General features: G+C 45.8%; 1 protein-coding gene and 1 long non-coding RNA gene across 2 annotated transcripts in view; one reads left to right on the top strand and one right to left on the bottom strand.

Annotated features, from left to right (window-relative positions):
* LOC138683476 (ras GTPase-activating protein 1-like) overlaps positions 1-19,839 on the top strand; it is a 117,148-nt gene that overhangs the window by 78,557 nt on the left and 18,752 nt on the right. The window contains exon 19 of the mRNA XM_069775334.1: positions 560-675. Within this exon, the coding sequence (XP_069631435.1) occupies positions 560-675 (116 nt within the window). The remainder of the gene's footprint in view (positions 1-559; positions 676-19,839) is intronic.
* Positions 4,896-8,427, bottom strand: LOC138683484 (uncharacterized). The gene is made up of 2 exons (XR_011322999.1): positions 8,292-8,427; positions 4,896-5,540 (listed from the first exon to the last, which is right to left on the bottom strand). It is a non-coding gene; the product is annotated as an uncharacterized lncRNA (long non-coding RNA).

The raw sequence follows: 19,839 nt of genomic DNA, 5'->3' as shown, positions 1-19,839 counted from the left end.
TTGTGTATTTAGTCTTTAGCAATTGTAAGTTCTTTTGTAGCAGTTACTGAATGGCCTACCCTAAATAACTTGTGTTAAGCTCTGGATATACTAGAAGTCAATGTCTGAACTTAGTTTCATTTTAAAAATCCCTTACATTAACTGCTTGTGTTAGATCCTATCTTTATTTCTAAAATGACCCTCATAACTTCTGTTTCACTTGAACTTAATTATGGAAGGGGGGGGGGGGGCGGGCAGGCAGGCAGGCAGTCTCCTCAGAAGACTGGAATAAAAGATATGAAAATATATGTAGTTAAAAAAGGATGGGTAGTTATGGATAGTGTTAAATGTTTGTGCTGTTAAAAGCATAGTGCACTAGAACTTAAAAACATTGCTTTTTCACATTAGTTTCCTGGCTAGCCCTTGAAGCAGATTTGTAAGTTCTGTACAAGTCTGAAATTTGTACAGCAGTAGAATATTTAATTTATTTTGAAATAGTATTCAGTGTGTAATATTATTGAATTATATATGTAGTTCTATTCAACACAAGAGACTTAGTCTTTTTCCCTTTTGGTTTTAGTTAAATCCCTCAAAATTAGAAAAAAATGAAGATGTAAACATTAATTTGGCACATCTACTCAGTATACTTTCAGAATTGGTGGAGAAAATATTCATGGCTGCAGAGATACTGCCTCCGTAAGTTTGCACTCTTCTGTTCAAATTTGTACTTGAAAATTCCTGTTTGTGTGATTTATATTGCACCGTAAAATGGTGTTCTTATTGGTTTATCTTATACTAATCAGTCCTAAGACTATTTTCTTTAGGGCTGTTATATGTACAGAGAAAAAAACCCAACACTTGAATGAATTGTGCTTTTTACACATGTGGTAGGTTAACCCTGGCTGGATGCCAGGTGCCCAGCAAGCTGTTCTATCATTCCCCCTCCTCAGCTGAACAGGGGGGAGAAAATATAACAAAAAGCTCATGGGTTGAGATAAGGACAGGGAGAGATCATTCGCCAATTACCGTCATGGGCAAAACAGACTTGACTTGGGGAAATTAATTTCATTTATTGCTAATCCAACCAGAGTAGGGTAAGGAGAAATAAAACCAAATCTTAAAACACCTTCCCCCCACCCCTCCCTTCTTCCCAGGCTCAACTTCACTCCTGATTTTCTCTACCTCCTCCCCTCCAAGGAGTATGGGGAATGGGGGTTGCGGTCAGTTCATCTGTCATGGTGTAACCCCAGCCAGCAACTAAGCACCACGCAGCCGCTCGCTCACTCCCCCCACCCAGTGGGATGGGGGAGAGAATCAGAAAAAAAGTAAAACTCGTGGGTTGAGATAAGAACAGTTTAATAGAACAGAAAAGAAGAAACGAATAATGATAATGATAACACTAATAAAATAACAATAATAATAATAATAAAAGGATTGGAATATACAAAACAAGTGATGCACAGTGCAATTGCTCACCACTTGCCAACCAATGCCCAGTTAGTTCCCGAGCAGTGATCCCTCCCAGGCCAACTCCCCCCAGTTTATATACTAGGCATGACGTCACATGGTATGGAATACCCCTTTGGCCAGTTTGGGTCAGCTGCCCTGGCTGTGTCCCCTCCCAACTTCTTGTGCCCCTCCAGCCTTCTTGCTGGCCAGGCATGAGAAGCTCAAAAATCCTTGACTTAGTTTAAACATTACTTAGCAACAACTGAAAACATCAGTGTTATCAACATTCTTCTCATACTGAACCCAAGACATAACACTATACCATCTGCTAGAAAGGAAATTAACTCTATCCCAGCTGAAACCAGGACACCTCCTTTGGGTGCACCCACTTGCTCCAGCGTGGAGTCCTCCACGGGCTGCAGGTGGTTATCTGCTCCACCGTAGGCCTCCATGGGCTGCAGGGGAATCTCTGCTCTGGCGCCTGGAGTACCTCCTCCCCCTCCTTCAATGACCTTGCTGTCTGCAGAGTTGTTTCTCTCACATATTCTCACTCTTCTCTTCCAGCTGCTGTTGCACAGCAGTTTTTTCCCCTTCTTTAAATATGTTATCACAGAGGTGCTACCGCTGTTGCTGATTGGCTCAGCCTTGGCCAGCAGCGTGTCTGTCTTGGAGCCAGGTGGCATTGGCTCTATTGGACATAGGGGAAGCTTCTAGCAGCTTCTCACAGAAGCTACCCCTGTAGCCTCCCCGCTACCAAAACCTTGCCACACAACCCAATTGTAGGGTTTAGGGATTATTCCGTGCGGGACCCAGACGATAGAACACCAATATGATGATTAAAGTCGCCACTTTATTGAGCTTAGCCGATCATTTTTATACAATTCTCTAAGTTGTTTAGAAGCTTTGATTGGCTGCTGCATGCAAGCATTTGGTGTCCACGCGCACAAGCATAAGCGGTGATTGGTTACATCGATACTGTCCACGCGCACAAACATAAGATAAAGTTAGTTATACTCACTTTGTACACGTGCATAAACACAGGACATAATTGGCTATGTTAGTTAGAGCATGCAAGACTTGTCTTAGTCCAAGTGGTCAAGATAAGCCCCTGAATTGAGGTTGTTTGTGCCAAGTTCCCTTTATCGTGGAATGTGCACCTGTGTTTTTCTAACTGGGATCTTTCTTTTTCTATCTTCTTGTTTATTCTGTTCAAGGCCTTCTAAAGGCGTCTGGAACACTCTTGTGACCATGAGCTACTTTCAGGCCCGATAACTAAGTTCCATATAATTGAACCCTACACCCAATAGAGCGCAAAAGCTTTTGGCTAGCACACGTGCTTTTCTTTGAGTGAGAAGCTACTACATCCAAGGGGTCAGGGAAAGAAGAAATAAATTAAAATATCAGTATATTATCTCCACAAAGAGGTAGAGGACAGTACTAGTTAGCAGACAATTGTATATATTTAATTTGGTTACTAATTCTTTCCAGTCCTCCTACTCTGAAAAAGAGATGTAATAATTAACAGCATTAAAAATACAAATGGGTGGTAGTAGAAAGACACCCTGCTGTGATTACTTCTGTCTATCAGGGAAATGCACAGGTTATTCTTTTCGTTTTTTTAAAAGCTAAAATAACTTGTTTAGACTGAAACCATTGAATAAAAAGTGTGTAGCGCTAACAGTTTTCTTTCACTTTTTTAACATTAGCTCTTAATGTAAGCAAAATGCTGAATTTTGCATTGTGTACTGTGTCTGGCTGGGATGGAGTTAATTTTCTTCATAGTAGCTGGTATGGTGCTGTGTTTTGGATTTGTGACTAAAACAGCCTTGACAGCACAGTGGTATTTTGGCTACTGCTGAGCAGTGTTTGCACAGTGTGGAGGTTTCCTTTTTTTGTCCTCCTTTTTGTCACTCAGCTGCTGCCTGCTGTTCCCCCCCGCAAAAAAAAGGTAAGTAGGCTGGGGGTGTGCAATAGGTTGGGAGGGCATGCAAACAGGACAGCTGACCCCAACTGACCAAAGGGATATTCCATACCATATGATGTCATGCTCAGCAATAAAACTGCAGGGAAAGGAGGAAGGGGGGTGTTCAGGGTTATGGCATTTCTTGTCCCAAATAAATGTTACACATGATGGAGCCCTGCTTTCCTGGAGATGGCTCAACACCTGCCTGCCGATAGGAAGTCATGAATGAATTCCTTATTTTGCTTTGCTTGCATGCGCAGGTTCACTTCACCTATTAAACTGTCTTTATGTCGGCCCATGAGTTTTTCTTGCTTTTTCCCTTCTGATTCTCTCCCCTATCCTGCTGAGGGGGAGTAAGTAAGCGACTGGGTGGGGGCTTAGCTGCTGGCTGGGGTCAACGCACCACAATCCTTTCTGATGCCCAGTGTGGGGCTTGAGAGGTTTTAGATAACGACAGATTTAATCTGATTGTGCTAGACTACATCTATAGTTGTTATAGCTGTTTAGTTATTACTTGGCAAGTTGTTACTTGCTCTTGCTGTTCACAATGTTGACTTGTTTGTTCTCGTTACTGGTTTATTTGTTCCATCATCTGCTCCATGGCATGCTCCATCTCTTGCTCTACCTCAAACTCTATAGCTTGTTAATGGCTGCTTCCGGCTTTTGCAGTTTGCTGTGATGTTTATCACTTTGTTGTGTTTTGCCTGGGAGAGCTATGTGTTTTAGGGTGGTTTCAAGGATTCCAGAGAAGGCAAACACACACACACTGACTATAAGGGTCAAAAATAAGCATTTATTAACTACAGACATGCGTTATGCTAAGGGTATCTTGTAAAGCAGATTAACATACTGACCCGAGGACTGTGAGGAAGATGGACCATCCGTACATTCTTGTGCAGTCTTGCACCACGAGCTCAGCCCAGCAATCGATAGGTGTCAGCTTTATGTGGGCGTCCCCACGGCGGCAACGGTGGCCTTGCCGTACACCAGCCCGATGCTCTTTGGGAAATCCCGGTATTTATACATTTGCGGAGGAACGGGTTTCGGCACACGTGGCCAGCGGATGCCAAAACGCGCCTTGGTTGTAACATATAGGGAGCCTATGACGCGTGCGCTCGCTGGCCAGGCGCGCTGCACGAGCCATAGCCATGCTGTCTATTGGTTCATGGGCTTTGTACACGCGGCATATTGTCATAATCCAGCAGTCACGTGCTGACTATGCACACAGCTGTGCTGTGCAACAGCCCGCTGCCCGTCTTCCCCCAGTATTGCTCAGCTCTCTTATCTCCATGGTCAGCATTCCAAGCAACGGGCAACAAACCATCCATTTTCTGTGCTGACTGCGTTTTTCTCGGCTATCTACTTCTCCCCCAGTGTTCATCCACAGACCAAAATTCCATCTTTTAACCCCTCCGTATACACTATGCCACCGCGTGGTCCGTGGATGGAACACGATGATATTCTACCATTTGTATGACATGTTGTTGCAGCAGAGTATCCATCATTTGTCGTATTAGTTGAATAATACAGGGGACAAAACACATGATACATAAAAATACAAGACATACAAGAGCAAAACCCAAGATGAGTTGTCGTAGCCATGGCCACCCCCATGGCCACCCCGCAAAGGGGTTCCAACCTGTTTGCATGACAAGTTAGTGACTTAGCCTTTGTAGTTCCTGTATTTGTGCATGAACAGATGTGGAGTGGTCGCTCAAGTTCATGCAACAGAGTCCATCAAAGTCTTGGCAGCCATGTCCATGAGCAAGTAATAGAAAGTCAATTGCAGCTCTGTTTTGTAAGGTTGCGTGTCTAATACTATCTACGTCTAACAGTAAATCAGATAATTCTACACCAATCTGCATTCAGGGACCCCAGAATTTGTGATTCCTGGGGTGGCAATGAGGGTGAATGCCTGATCCATGGAAACCAGGCATTCCAATCCATTGACTCTATGGCCTGCTGCACAGGGGTCTCCATCAATAGGTTCTTAAACTTCGTTGATGCCAGCGGAACCCCTATTAAACCTGTGGAAAAGGGATTGTTCGGTGTTGCTGTACTGAGGCATAAGGAATCTTGTCCGGTCACGTTAGCCAGGGTCATCCAGACGTTTTCTTTGGGTTGCGGCGGTATCCATGACTACGTCCATCTGCGAACACAAGAGGGGAGGGGAAACATAGCCCATACCCTACTCCCGTCGCGTTAGGTGCTGTGCTGGCATGCGCCGCCATGCATTCTCCCTGCACCACAACAGTTACAGCTTGCGAGTAATCAGCAGCTATAACTTCAGCCGCAACCGGTTGTCCTAACGGGGGCCGATACCATACCCGCGTCCCAGCGAGCCACCGCATGGTCTCTGTAGTTGGTGGTGGATTCAGGACATGATATACCAAAACCCATGGGGCGGTAGGTAGGATCACCGCCCACGAGGAGGTGTTTTTGATTCTAAATATGAGTGGTCTTTTTCCAGATTCCTGAGTTGGATTCAGTAACACTAGGCCCCGGGCCAAGAGCCCTGGGGTCAAGCACAATAAACATAGACAGTTACTAGAGGCTGGATACAGCATGACGTCGGTACAGAACCAGCACGTCTCTTGGCTAGCCATGGTTATATCTGTAGTACTTTGTATGGCGTATCCGCCACCTTGGGGTGTAGCCGTGAAGGCCATCCCTTGTAGGACAGATATTCCTGGATTTGCAGCCTTTGTGGTTCTGATCTGCCCTTGCTTTATGCGTAGGATGGGGGTCAAGCTCTGGCCAATGATACAGTTATTCAAGATGCGTACTGCTTCAGTTAGATGGTCTACCCACCCAGTGAACGTACCACCCCCCAAGCACTTCAGCTGCTCTTTCAATAATCCCGCCCCCTGGGGGTGGTAAGGGAGATGCCATGTCCACGTAACTCCTCGGTCACTGGCCCACTGTGCTACTCTGGTGTTTTTCAAATGCGTCCCATTGTCAGATTGGATCTCTACAGGGGTACCATAATAGAGCTCTATCATTTCTAAGCATTTAATTGTGGTATGTGCATTACTATAGTGGCTGGGAACTGCTACTACTACTCCCGAATATGTGTCCACAGCTACACAGATATAGCGCTGTCGTCTATGTTCCCACAAAGGTCCAATATAGTCAATCTGCCATACTTCACCCCCAGTTGTGTCCCGCCATATGCGCCCTACTGGTTGATCTAAATAAGGATGTCTTTTTAGCAGTTGGCAAGTTTCACATTGAGCAATACATGTTTGAACATCTTTTACTGAAAGTTGTATACCCCGGGCCTTAGCCCATGCTATGGTGGCGTCCCTTCCTCCATGACTGGCCTTCTCATGGGCCCACCGTGCCAACGCGGCGTTACTCTGTTCCTCTAGCTTTACTGATTGAATCTTTGTGAGGGCATCGGCTTGTGCATTCCCCAAATGTGTTTCAGATTGTTCTTTCGTGTGTGCGTCCACATGAAATACACGGACATCCCTGTCCTGGAGGATAGCCCAAATATGCTCTCAGCAACTTTTTTTTTTTTTTTTTTTTTTTCCCCTTCTTAAATATGTTATCACAGAGGTGCTACGACTATCGCTGATTGGCTCTGCCTTGGCTGGCGGTGGGTCTGTCTTAGAGCTGGCTGGTATTGGCTCTGTCGGACACAGGGGAAACTTCCAGCAGCTTCTCACAGAAGCCCTTTCTGTAACCCCCCCACTACCAAAACCTTGCCACACAAAGCCAATACATCCCACCCCTCACCTCTATGCATCACATATTTAAGAATTATCATTAAAATCTACATTCATCACACAAAATCTTCACAGTTTTCACAAACTTCACTCACATCAACAAAAAAGAATTCTCCACATCATAATCAAAATAATATCATCACCACACTGACAGAAAGTGGACAATTTACGCACAATCCACCCCTCATCCCTTCACCACAATTACAACAACAAAAATTCCCTACTTGTCATGCAGCTCTTCACTCTCTAGCTGTGTTCAGTCCATGTTTTGCCCGTTACCTCTCTCAGTTACTATCCTTATCTTGAATTCCTCACATTCCCGGGCTTCAGCACTAAAAAAGACTGTGGAGGGTTGACCCTGGCTGGATGCCAGGTGTCCACCAAAGCCGTTCTATCACTCCCCCCTCCTCAGCTGGACAGGTGAGAGAAAATATAACAAAGGGTTCATGGGTCGAGATAAGGACAGGAGAAATCACTCACCAATTACTGTCATGGGCAAAACAGGCTCAACTTGGGGAGAATTAACTCAATTTATTACCAGTCAACCAGAGTAGGGTAATGAGAAATAAAACCAAATCTCAGAACACCTTTCCTCCAACCCTCCCCTCTTCTCGGGCACAACTTCACTCCCGGATTCTCTACCTACCCCCCCACCAGCGGCGCAGGGGGACGGGGAATGGGGTTTACGGTTGGTTTGTTGTTGTATGACTGTAGTCGCTTTAAGCTCCCGCAACTGATTCTCCAGCTGCTCAACTTTTGCTTCCAGTTTCAAGCAACAAGGACTCCGTCCTGCGGTAGACCTTGTTATCGGATTTCTCTCTAATCCTTCATGTGGAGAGCCTCCCATTCACTCCCTCCGCAACCGAGTGGCGCAACCGACAGATAGCTACCGGCTCCACTATCTGCGTCCCACCCACTTATGCCTGTATGCCCGAGTGGTGCAACCAACGGATAGCTATCGACTCCACTATCCGCGTCCCACCCACTTGTGTCTGTGTGCCTCCTTCTTTATGGGAATCCCATCCTCGTCGCTAATTATGGTTTAGGGTGGTTTCAAGGATTCCAGAGAAGGCAAACACACACACACTGACTATAAGGGAAAAAGCAAGCATTTACTAACTACAGACATGCGTTATGCTAAGGGTATCTTGTAAAGCAAATTAACATACCGACCCGAGGACCGTGAGGAAGATGGACCATCCGTACATTCTTGTGCCGTCTTGCGCCGCGAGCTCAGCCCAGCAACTGGTAGGTGCCAGCTTTACGTGGGCGTCCCCACGGAGGCAACAATGGCCTTGCCGTACACCAGCCCGATGCTCTTCGGAAAATCCTGGTATTTATACATTTGTGGAGGAACGGGTTTCGGCACACGTGGCCAGCGGATGCCAAAATGTGCCTCAGTTGCAACATAGGGAGCCTATGATGCATGCGCTCGCTGGCCAGGCGCGCTGCACGAGCCATAGCCACCCTGTCTATTGGTTCATGGGCTTTGTACACGCGGCATATTGTCATAATCCAGCAGTCACGCACCAACCATGCTCACAGCTGTGCTGTGCAACAGCCTGCTGCCCGTCCTCCCCCAGTATTGCTCAGCTCTCTTATCTCCGTGGTCAGCATTCCAAACAACGGGCAAAAAAACATCTGTTTTCTGTGCCGACTGCGTTTTTCTCGGCTATCTACTTCTCCCCCAGTGTTCATCCACGGACCAAAATTCCATCTTTTAACCCCTCCGTATACACTATGGTAAAAGCACTGGCCTTGAGCCGAATCTGGCATTTGTGCCATGCATTGCTGTTGTCCCGATACTCTGGGAACCAACTATCAGAGACAATTAACATTTACACCTTTTTCCTCTTTTTCTCTGGGAGCCATTTTGTGGGGGAAATGAAGAATGGCACCTCCTCCTTCTTCTCCTCAGGGGTAGATGTTTCCTGCCTCGTTACAATGGCTCTTCAGTTTCTGGAATATCCTTGTGTAACCAGAATGCTTATATTGGTATGTGTCGTGAATCTAATTCCGGCTTTTCAAAAGGGTAACCGACTAATTCGGAATGCCACTCAGGGATGTGTCCTGAGGCACATGGGTCGTGGGTGGCAAGGTGTATGGGAGAACTTGAGCAGGTACCTAGAGCATTCCCCCCCTGCAGTGGTGTGGGACTTGAAACCTGAACAGGCATGGAATGCTATTCAAGTGACAGAACACTTGAAGAAATGATGCCTTGCCTATATCAGACAAACAGCTTCTAGCACTGTGCTGGGGCCCGCTCTACTCCTACTGAACCTCTGTTCAGGATTTGAAGGGCTCAAGAGGGTCTCTGGATCTGAGGACATACAAATGGACACTGTAGCTAAGCCAGAGACCCAACCCTCAACTATAACAGTCATTCCTATAGTCAAGAAGAAACAATGGAAGCAGAGGTCCACTTGTTTAGTAAGGGAGGAAGAAACTCCTCCTGAGGGGAGAGCAGGAAGAAGAATCAGAAGAGGCAGCCTGTTCTGCAGCAGAGCAGTCACAAGAACAGGGGAGGGAAGAGACTGAAATCATAAATGAGTCGGAAATCACCTGGTCCCTATCCTTGAGCGAGCTGTGAGATACGTGGAAAGATTATGGCCACCAGCCAGATGAGCAAATTATCACCTGCTTGCTCCAGTGCTGGGATATTGGGGCCAACAGTCAGGAATTAGAAGGTAGGGAAGACCGGCAGCTGGGATCCCTAGCAAGGGACTGTGGAATCAACAAAGGGACTGAAAGAGGGGCAACAATCCACACCCTCTGGAAGTGGCTCCTGTCGAGCGTGAAGGCAAGGTATCCCCTCAAGGAAGGTCTTGTAAACTACCGAGGCAAGTGGACCATGACTGAGGAAGGTATTCAGTATGTGAGGGAATTAGTGGTGGTGGAGGTGACCTACAGCAACCTGGACAATAACCAGGCCTCCAAAGATCCAGATGAAGTCCAGTATTTGCGGTCCACGTGGTGGAAGTTTGTATGGAACACACCGACATACGCCAGCACCCTGGTGATAATGGACTGGACAGACATCGAGGCACCAACTGTGGAAAAACTGGCCTGCCAGCTCTGGTGCCCTGAAGAGAATCTCTCTTCCTCCCTGACCCTACGGGGCAGTGGAGAAACCGTCCCAACAGTTCCAGCAACTTGAAGAGAATATCTCTTTCTCCTTATGTCGCGAATGAGATTTTGTTGCATGGCTTTGGTTTAGCAACAATTTAGGATTTATTAATATTTTTGAGATAGATCACAAGATTAGGTTGTATAATTTTAACAGTACTTAATCATCAGCCAATTTAACAGAGTGATTCGATGGAATTTGTTACAATCAAATTTGTGACTTAGTTAAAGATTCAAAAATGGCAAGGATCACCCGAAACTTACAGCAGGGTTGCACACACAGCTGGAGGTTAAATCAAATCACACACACACACACACAGAGAAAACATTTCTGAACCACACACAGGCAGATAGTTCCGAACCAAACTGCAAATGCACGTGCACGGATACAACAGTTCTGAACCAAATTTTAACACCCCCCCCACACACAGAGGTTAACCTACGATTAAAATTTCCCTTTCGTGAGTTTCATGAATTACTCACTTTTATGTGCCAGCATTCATCAACGGACGGTCAGTAAACCTCATGAAATCAGGCCTTTAAGTCCTCACGAAATCGTCAACGAACGATCTTTCAATCCTTGCGAAATCTACCCTGAGAGGCATCCCAGCTCAGGGGGATATACTGGGTCACACAGCCTGCTGTGGTCCCAGAGAGCTAAAAAGGTCTCACCTTGGATCGCTATTTATAGGGTCTCCAGATGATTGGCTTTGGTCATTATTTTACATTTTGGCCACAATTCGTGCTGAGTCATTCTGATACACCATTCAGGCAGCAGATGGTCCAGGTGTGGCCAGGGGTTGCCTGACGCCCATAAGTCTCTGCACTTGCAACCAACATAACAGCACAATGGGAGTTTTTCCAAAGCATGCATAGCTTATCCTGAAATATCAGGGTGGTCCTGTGTGAGAGACTGAAAGAGTTAATGTCTCAAACATTGTGGTGGGGCAAGTTCTGCATAACTAGGATCTCTGCATAACAACAAACCCAGGGCAGGTGAGAAGTCAGTTAGCAACAGGGCGTGGAGGGCATGCTGGAGGGTGCGCAGCTCCACGCCTGACAGCTAATTAGCATAATGAGTTCGAGTGCCTGCCTGAAGGAGGGGCAAGGAGATTATAAAAGGGCACGAATTGAAGCCCCATGCGCGTGCGCCCTCCAGAACTGGACCTCTAGACTGGCTGGACCAATGTTGGAAATCTTTCTCTTTTCTCTTCTCTCTCTCTCTTTTTTTTCTATAACCCCTACACCTCATCCCTTTAGACATAAACCGTTGACCAAGTCTGGGACTAGGAGTGGATCTAGCCACCCCTAGGCTCCTCTCTGAGAAGGAGTCTAGAAAGCAAGGGGGTCCACTCTGAACCTCGTGACTCAATGGGACGTCTCTCCTTATTGTCTTCCCTGAACTGATCCCCAAATAAGCAAGGCTTGTAGTATATGTTTGGTGATGTATGGTTAGCACGTGTTACACAGTTTACTGATGTAGTTTCATGCCAATTCTTGTTGTGAGCAAATAAAAGTTGAGTTCTGTGAGTTAAAGGATCCCTGGTATCGTTTCACCTTATTCTTGACCTGGGAATCCACGAACCTGAGTCGTCATCCTGAGAAATTGGGACCTGACATCCTGATGTACCATTCAGGCAGCAGATGGTCCAGGTGTGGCCAGGGGGGTGCCTGACACCCAGAAGTCACTGCACTTGTAATCAAGATAACAGCACAATGGGAGGTTTTCCCAAAGCATGCAAGGCTTATCCTGAGATCTGAGAGTGGCCTGGGGGGCTGCACCACCACACCTTACCCCTATAGTCTGGTGTCTCAGCTATCAGGAGTGCTGTATGAAATCAGCCTTTCTCTGCTCAAGGGAACTGTGGGTGCACGCCATGTGCCACCCTGTGGTTCTAGCTCTGCAACCACAGGGAAGACATGAGGAAGTGGGGCGTTGCACCTACCCCAAACCTAGAAGACCACGTACATGAACTGCAAGGAAAAACAGCAGCCAAAAAAGCTCCATCCAGAGAAGACTACTGGTCTGGTTGCTGTTGAGCAGTTCCCCAGACACAGTAGAAGGGCTGGTCCTCCTGCTGATCCTGATGAAGGGGCTTCTGGTTTGCAATTACAGGAGTTGGGTAATGAACGCTCCAACCAAGAAGAGCGGGGTCCTTCCTCTGGCCAGGCAGAGGAAAGGGACAACTAGGTTTATTGCACTGTGTGGATTCGATGGCCTGGCACATCAGACCCATGGGAGTATAAGACTTTGGTGGACACGGGTGCATAGTGTACTGTAATGCCATTAAGGTCCAAGGGGGTGGAACCCATCTGGATTTCTGGAGTGACAAGGGGATCCCAACAGTTGTCTGCGTTGGAGGCCAAGGTGAGCCTTACATCAGACAAGTGGCAGAAGCATCCTATTGTGACACCTGTGTTAGCGAAAAACTCGGAATAAGGAACTTATCAACACCAATTTAGTGTAGATAAGCAGACACTTCTTTATTGACGGCCGGGTGCGCGGGTGAGTCCTCTCACGAACCACGCACACCTGAACACCAAAATCATATACCTTATATCAAACTTATTCATACATATTCATTAGATTTCCAAGAATTGTTATACATATTCATTAGATTTCCGAAAAGTTATTATCATATGTAAATGTCCTTTACGCAGGCGCAGTGAAGGTCTCCGGTGGTCTTCAGAAGCCCTCTGGTGGTCTTCCATAGTCTTCCTCACTTTGTCCGATAGTTGACCTTTCATGTGATTCTGCGCAGTACGATTTTCGCCATCATATACTAGATTTACATAAAATACATTCAATGTTATTTCTTAAATCTAATATTTCTAGTGATTGGCCCTCAGTCACATCACCTTATCAAGATTCTTATACTAAAACAATCATTGGTTGATCTCACTTAACTCTACTGATTGGAATTCTCATTAATTAGATCGAGGTAAATCTTTACCAAAGCTTCCGTGGTTAACTGATTTCAGACAATACTCAAACTCTTATAGTTAGACATAATGCATTTTCTTAAGTTCCTAAGCTCCTATTAATTTAAAATTCTGACATCTGTTATCTAAGTTCTAAATGTTCCTACTAAATGATTTTAACCAATTCCTCCGTCCTTGGTACAGGGCTGTACAGGGGATTTCACAGCAGCTGTTAGTTGTTGGCTAAATATATAAAATATAATTTTGCTAAAATATTTCTTATAGTTCCATATTCCTATTAAAATTAAATATGATTAATTCTATCTAATAACAAATCAATAACAAATCAGTAACACCTGGAGGCTCCATGTATCCTTGGCATAGACTGTTTCAGGAGAGGGTACTTCAAGGATCCAAAAGGGTACTGGTGTGCCTTTGGTGTAGCTGCCGTGGATGCAGAAAAGATGAAACAGTTGTCTACCTTGCACGGCCTCTTGAAGGATCCTTCTGTTGTGGTGTTGCTGTGCATTGAAGAACAACAGGTGCCAACTTCTACCATGACATTGAACCAGTGGCACTATCACACCAACCAAGACTCCCTGGTTCCCCTCCATGAGCTGATTCATCAATTGGAGAGCCAAGGAGTGATCAGAAGACTCAATCACCCTTGAATAGTTCTATATGGCCAGTGCAAAAGTCTAATGGGGAGTGGAGACTAACAGTGGACTATCGTGGCCTGAATGAAGTCACGCCACTGCTGAGTGCTGCTGTACTAGACATGGAGGAACTCCAGTATGAACTGGAGTCGAATTGACTGGTACAGATAAGTCCATGCTAGAGCAGGTACACCCCTGTGAAGGGACTGTGGCCTGTAGATAAGTCCATACCAGAGCAGGTATATCCCCAAAGGGACTGCAACCCATGGAGGATCCATGCTGGAGCAGGGGCAAGGGATGGAGTTCATTGCAATGTTAAACTCTATAGCCTGGTCCAAAAGGACCAGGGGTGGAGATTGTAATGGATATATGTTTAAACTGTTGTAACCCATGATTTGAGTTGTATGCTATAAGAAGTACTATAACAGGAACCACCCGAACTAACAGTGGATGAGCTTTGCAAGAAGCCAGGCGAGTGCAGTAGTGACCCACCCTGAGCTGGCTTTGGTGCCCAATAACTCCACGCAACACACCACCTCTCCTGTCCTGAGTGACCACCATAACAGATGGAGCCCAAGTCACAGACTAAATGAACTCAATGGACATTTTATGGACGCTTCATACGGGGGCCCATAGACTAAGGGAATGATATATGTGTATATATCAAAGGACAGGAATGGGGTTGGTGGTTGATGAGGATGTACTGGATAGTGTAGAACCCGAGCATGAGGTAAATGGTATTAAATAACAGGTGGAGATTGTACTGGGTTTGGATGGGATGGAGTTAATTTTCTTCATAGCAGCCTCAATGGTGCTGTGTTTTAGATTTGTGACTAAAACAATGTTGATAACACACCCATGTTTTGGCTGAACAGTGTTTGCACAGTATTTCATGGTTGTTTTTTCTCTCCCCATTCTGTACCCTTCCCAGCAAGTAGGCTGGAGGTGAGCAAGAAGTTGGGAGGGAGCACAGCTGGGACAGCTGACCCCAACTGACCAAAGGGATATTCCATACCATATGATGTCATGTTCAGCAATAAAACTGTGGGGAAAGAAGGAGGAAGGGGGGACATTTGGAGTGATGGCGTTTGTCTTCCCAAGTAACCATTATGCGTGATGGAGCCCTGCTTTCCTGGAGATGGCTCAACACCTGCCTGCCAATGAGTAGTGAATGAATTCCTTGTTTTGCTTGCATGCACAGCTTTTGCTTTACCTATTAAACTGTCTTTATGTCGGCCCATGAGTTTTTCTAGCTTTTGCCCTTCTGATTGTCTCCCCTGTCCTGCTGAGGGGAAGTGAGCAAGTGACTGGGTGGTGGCTTAGCTGCTGGCTGGGGTCAATTACCACAGAATGGCACAGTAGCACAGAAGTTTCTTTTGTGTCAGTGATAGCAAGGTTAGCGTTAAAAGCTTCATTCTTTTAAATATATGGTGCATCTCTTAACATTTTCTGAAATACAGCAGAGTGCTCCAATTTTTTGATAGGAGAGGACTATTGCTTAACTACTTCTAAACACCTAACCTGTATTTATGGATACACAAATTGTTATTCATTCAGATAAAACATGGAAAAAAAACCCAAGAAAAAAAGCTACCAAGCCATATTTTTTTTCATTTTTTAAAAGGAAACACTACCTAAGAAATAGGAAAAAAAGTATTATAAAACATTTAATGCACATATGAATAATCAGAATTTTATCTGCACAAATAGAATACTGTATTAGTCGAGGACTTTCTTTACCATTTGTAAATGGACTGCCATAGGAGATTTTAAATTAATTTAAAGCTTATATCTGAACTATGAACCTAGCGTTGATAATAGTACTGCATTAAGCAGGAGGTTGGACTAGATCCTTTCTGACCAGCTTTTTTTATTCTGTGAAGTGTTGTGGTTTAACCCCAGCCAGCAACTAAGCACCACGCAGCCACCCACTCACTTCCCCCCCACCCAGTGGGATGGGGGAGAGAATCAGGAAGAAAAGTAAAACTCGAGAGTTGAGATAAGAACAGTTTAATAGGGCAGAAAGGAAGAAACTAATAATGATAATAATAACAATAATAAAATGACAATAATAATAAAAGGATTAGGATATACAAAACAAGTGATGCACAATGCAATTGCTCACCACTTGCCGACCGATGCCCAGTTAGTTCCCGAGCAGCGATCCCTCCCAGGCCAACTCCCCCCAGTTTATATACTAGACATGACATCACATGGTATGGAATACCCCTTTGGCCAGTTTGGGTCAGCTGCCCTGGTTGTGTCCCCTCCCAACTGCTTGTGCCCCTCCAGCCTTCTTGCTGGCTGGGCATGAGAAGCTGAAAAATCCTTGACTTAGTCTAAACACTACTTAGCAACAACTGAAACCATCAGTGTGTTATCAACATTCTTCTCATACTGAACCCAAGACATAGCACTATACCAGCTACTAGAAAGGAAATTAACTCTATCCCAGCTGAAACCAGGACAATATCCACCCCTTATTCTATACCAATTACGTCTTGCTCAGGTCCCATACTTTCCAATGCATCCTAATTAATCACCATCACCTTTTCTGTCCTTTGAGAGATAGAGAGATATATATATATGCACACAGATATTCCCTTGGTCTATGGGCCATCCCTATAAAATGTCAGTTGAGTTCATTTAGTCCATGACTTTGGGCTCCATCTGTCATACCAGTCTTTCTGGGCAGGAGGAATGGCTCAAAGTCCTCTCAGTCGGCAGAGTAGGATCGGGCTTTAGTGTGGTGTGGCGAGCGGGTGACATTGGGTGCAGCAGGAGGATGGTGTGTAGTGTTGGATTGTTCCATGCTGAAGGCAGTTCTGGTCCCATCACTACTGCACTTTGCTCAGTTTTATCAAAGTTCATTCTTGCTTGATCTAAGTGATTCTTACTGTAATACTATGGATATAGCACATAACATTTATAGTAACGATGACATACAGTAGCAGGGTTATATAGCAACTAACATCATACAAGTTAATTCATTAGCTATTCTCACCTAAAATCAAATCCCCTTGAGGCACACATTGGAATTTGCCATCTTTCTGCATCGCCCACCAAGTGCACCCAGGTCCTTGAGCAAAAGCAATCCCACGAATGGGTTTACCTTTGCCTGAGGCAGGAGTAACCCAGACTGTCTTCCCTAACATGTTTTTCATGTGCACTACAGGGACTTTATCCCCTTCTACAGTATGTAAAAATTCTGACTGGGCAGGGCCACCCCGATTGGCAGATCCTCTGGTGTTGACTAACCAGGTGGCTTTTGCTAAATCCCAATGTTTGAAGGTTCCACCCCACATTGCTCTCAATGTAGTCTTTAATAGCCCATTGTATCGTTCAATTTTCCCGGAGGCTGGTGCATGATAAGGGATATGATACACCCACTCAATGCCATGCTCTTTGGCCCAGGTGTCTATGAGGTTGTTTCGGAAATGAGTCCTGTTGTCTGAGCCAATTCTTTCTGGGGTGCCGTGTCGCCACAAGACCTGCTTTTCAAGGCCCAGGATAGTGTTCCAGGCAGTGGCATAGGGCACAGGATATGTTTCCAGCCATCCGATGGTTGCTTCCACCATTGTGAGCGCATGGCGCTTGCCTTGGCAACTTTGTGGGAGTGTGATATAGTCAATCTGCCAGGCCTCCCCATATTTATATTTCAGCCATCGCCCTCCATACCACAGGGGCTTTAACTGCTTGGCTTGCTTAATTGCAGCACATGTTTCACATTCATGGATAACCTGCGCGATAGTGTCCATGGTCAAGTCCACCCCTCAATCACAAGCCCATCTATATGTTGCATCTCTTCCCTGATGACCTGAGGTGTCATGGGCCCACCAAGCCATAAATAGCTCACCCTTATGTTGCCAGTCCAGGTCCACCTGAGACACTTCAATCTTGGCAGCCTGATCCACCTGTTGGTTATTTTGATGTTCTTCAGTGGCCAGACTCTTGGGTACGTGAGCATCTACATGACGTACTTTTACAACAAGACAGGACGCGATATCTTGCCACAGTGCGGCAGCCCAGATAGGTTTACCTCTGCGCTGCCAGTTGCTCTGCTTCCATTGCTGTAACCACCCCCACAGGGCATTTGCCACCATCCATGAGTCAGTACAGAGATAGAGCACTGGCCACTTTTCTCTTTCAGCAATGTCTAATGCTAGCTGGATGGCTTTCACCTCTGCAAACTGACTCGATTCACCTTCTCCTTCAGCAGTTTCTGCAACTTGTCGTGTAGGACTCCATACAGCAGCTTTCCACCTCCGATGCTTACCCACAATGCGACAGGATCCGTCAGTGAACAGGGCATATTGCCTCTCATTTTCTGGCAGTTTATTATACAGTGGGGCCTCTTCAGCACTTGTCACCTCCTCCTCTGGCGACATTCAAAATCTTTGCCTTCTGGCCAGTCCGTGATCACTTCCAAAATTCCTGGGCGACTGGGGGTTTCCTATGCGAGCCCGTTGTGTGATCAGTGTGATCCACTTACTCCATGTGGCATCAGTTGCATGATGTGTAGAGGAGACCCTCCCTTTGAACATCCAGCCCAGCACTGGCAGTCGGGGTGCTAAGAGGAGCTGTGCTTCAGTACCAACCACTTCAGAGGCAGCTTGAACTCCTTCATATGCTGCCAATATCTCTTTTTCAGTTGGAGTATAGCAAGCCTCAGATCCTCGATATCCTCGACTCCAAAACCCCAGGGGTCGGCCTCGGGTCTCCCCTGGTGCTTTCTGCCAGAGGCTCCAGGTAGGTAGGGCCATTCTCCCCAGCTGCAGTATAGAGCACATTTTTAACATCTTGTCCTGCCCGGACTGGTCCAAGGGCTACTGCATGAACAATCTCCCACTTAATTTGTTCAAAGGCTTGTTGTTGCTCAGGGCCCCATTTAAAATCATTCTTCTTCCAGGTCACTTGATAGAGAGGGCTTACAATCAGAGTGTAATTTGGAATATGTAGCCTCCAAAAACCCACAACGCCTAAGAAAGATTGTGTTTCCTTTTTACTAGTCCGTGGAGACATAGCTGCTATTTTGTTAATCACATCCATTGGGATCTGACGACATCCATCTTGCCATTTTATTCCTAAAAACTGCATCTCCTGTGCAGGTCCCTTGACCTTACTTTCTTTTATGGCAAAACTGGCTTTCAGAAGGATTTGGATTATTTTCTTCCCTTTCTCAAAGACTTCTTCTGCCGTGTTGCCCCATACAATGATGTCATCAATATATTGCAGGTGTTCCAAAGCTTCACTCTTTTCCAGTGCAGTCTGGATTAGTCCATGGCAAATAGTGGGGCTGTGTTTCCACACCTGGGGCAGTCAATTCCAGGTGTACTGGACGCCCCTCCAAGTGAAAGCAAACTGTGGCCAGCACTCTGCTGCCAGAGGGGTTGAGAAAAATGCATTAGCAATGTCCATTGTGGCATGCCACTTGGCTGCCTTTGACTCTAGTTCGTATTGAAGTTCTAGCATATCTGGAACGGCAGCACTCAGTGATGGCTTGACTTCATTCAGGGCACGATAGTAGTCAATTGTTAGTCTCCACTCCCCATTAGATTTTCGCACTGGCCATATGGGACTATTAAAGGGTGAGCGAGTTTTGCTGATCACTCCTTGGCTCTCCAGTCAATGAATCAACTTCTGGATGGGAATCAGGGAGTCTCGGTTGGTGTGATATTGCCACCAGTGCACCGTTGTGGTAGCAATTGGCACTTGTTGTTCTTCAACCCTCAGCAACCCCACAATCGAAGGGTCTTTGAGAGAGACCAGGCAGGGTAGACAGCTGTTTAATTCACTCCATCTCCAAGGCAGCTATACTAAAAGCCTATCAATACCCCTTTGGGTCCTTAAAACACCCTCTCCTGATGTATTTTATGCCAAGGATGCAGGGAGCCTCTGGGCCAGTCACAATGGGGTGTTTATGCCACTCATTCCCAGTTAGGCTTACTTCAGCCTCCAATACAGTTAACTCTTGGGATCCCCCTGTCACACCAGAAATACAGATGGGTTCTGC

The sequence above is a fragment of the Haliaeetus albicilla genome, chromosome W (assembly GCF_947461875.1).
Source record: "Haliaeetus albicilla chromosome W, bHalAlb1.1, whole genome shotgun sequence".
NCBI classification, from domain to species: domain Eukaryota; kingdom Metazoa; phylum Chordata; class Aves; order Accipitriformes; family Accipitridae; genus Haliaeetus; species Haliaeetus albicilla.
The sequence above is the reverse complement of the archived record's forward strand: the minus strand, read 5'-3'. Positions and strand labels throughout refer to the sequence as shown.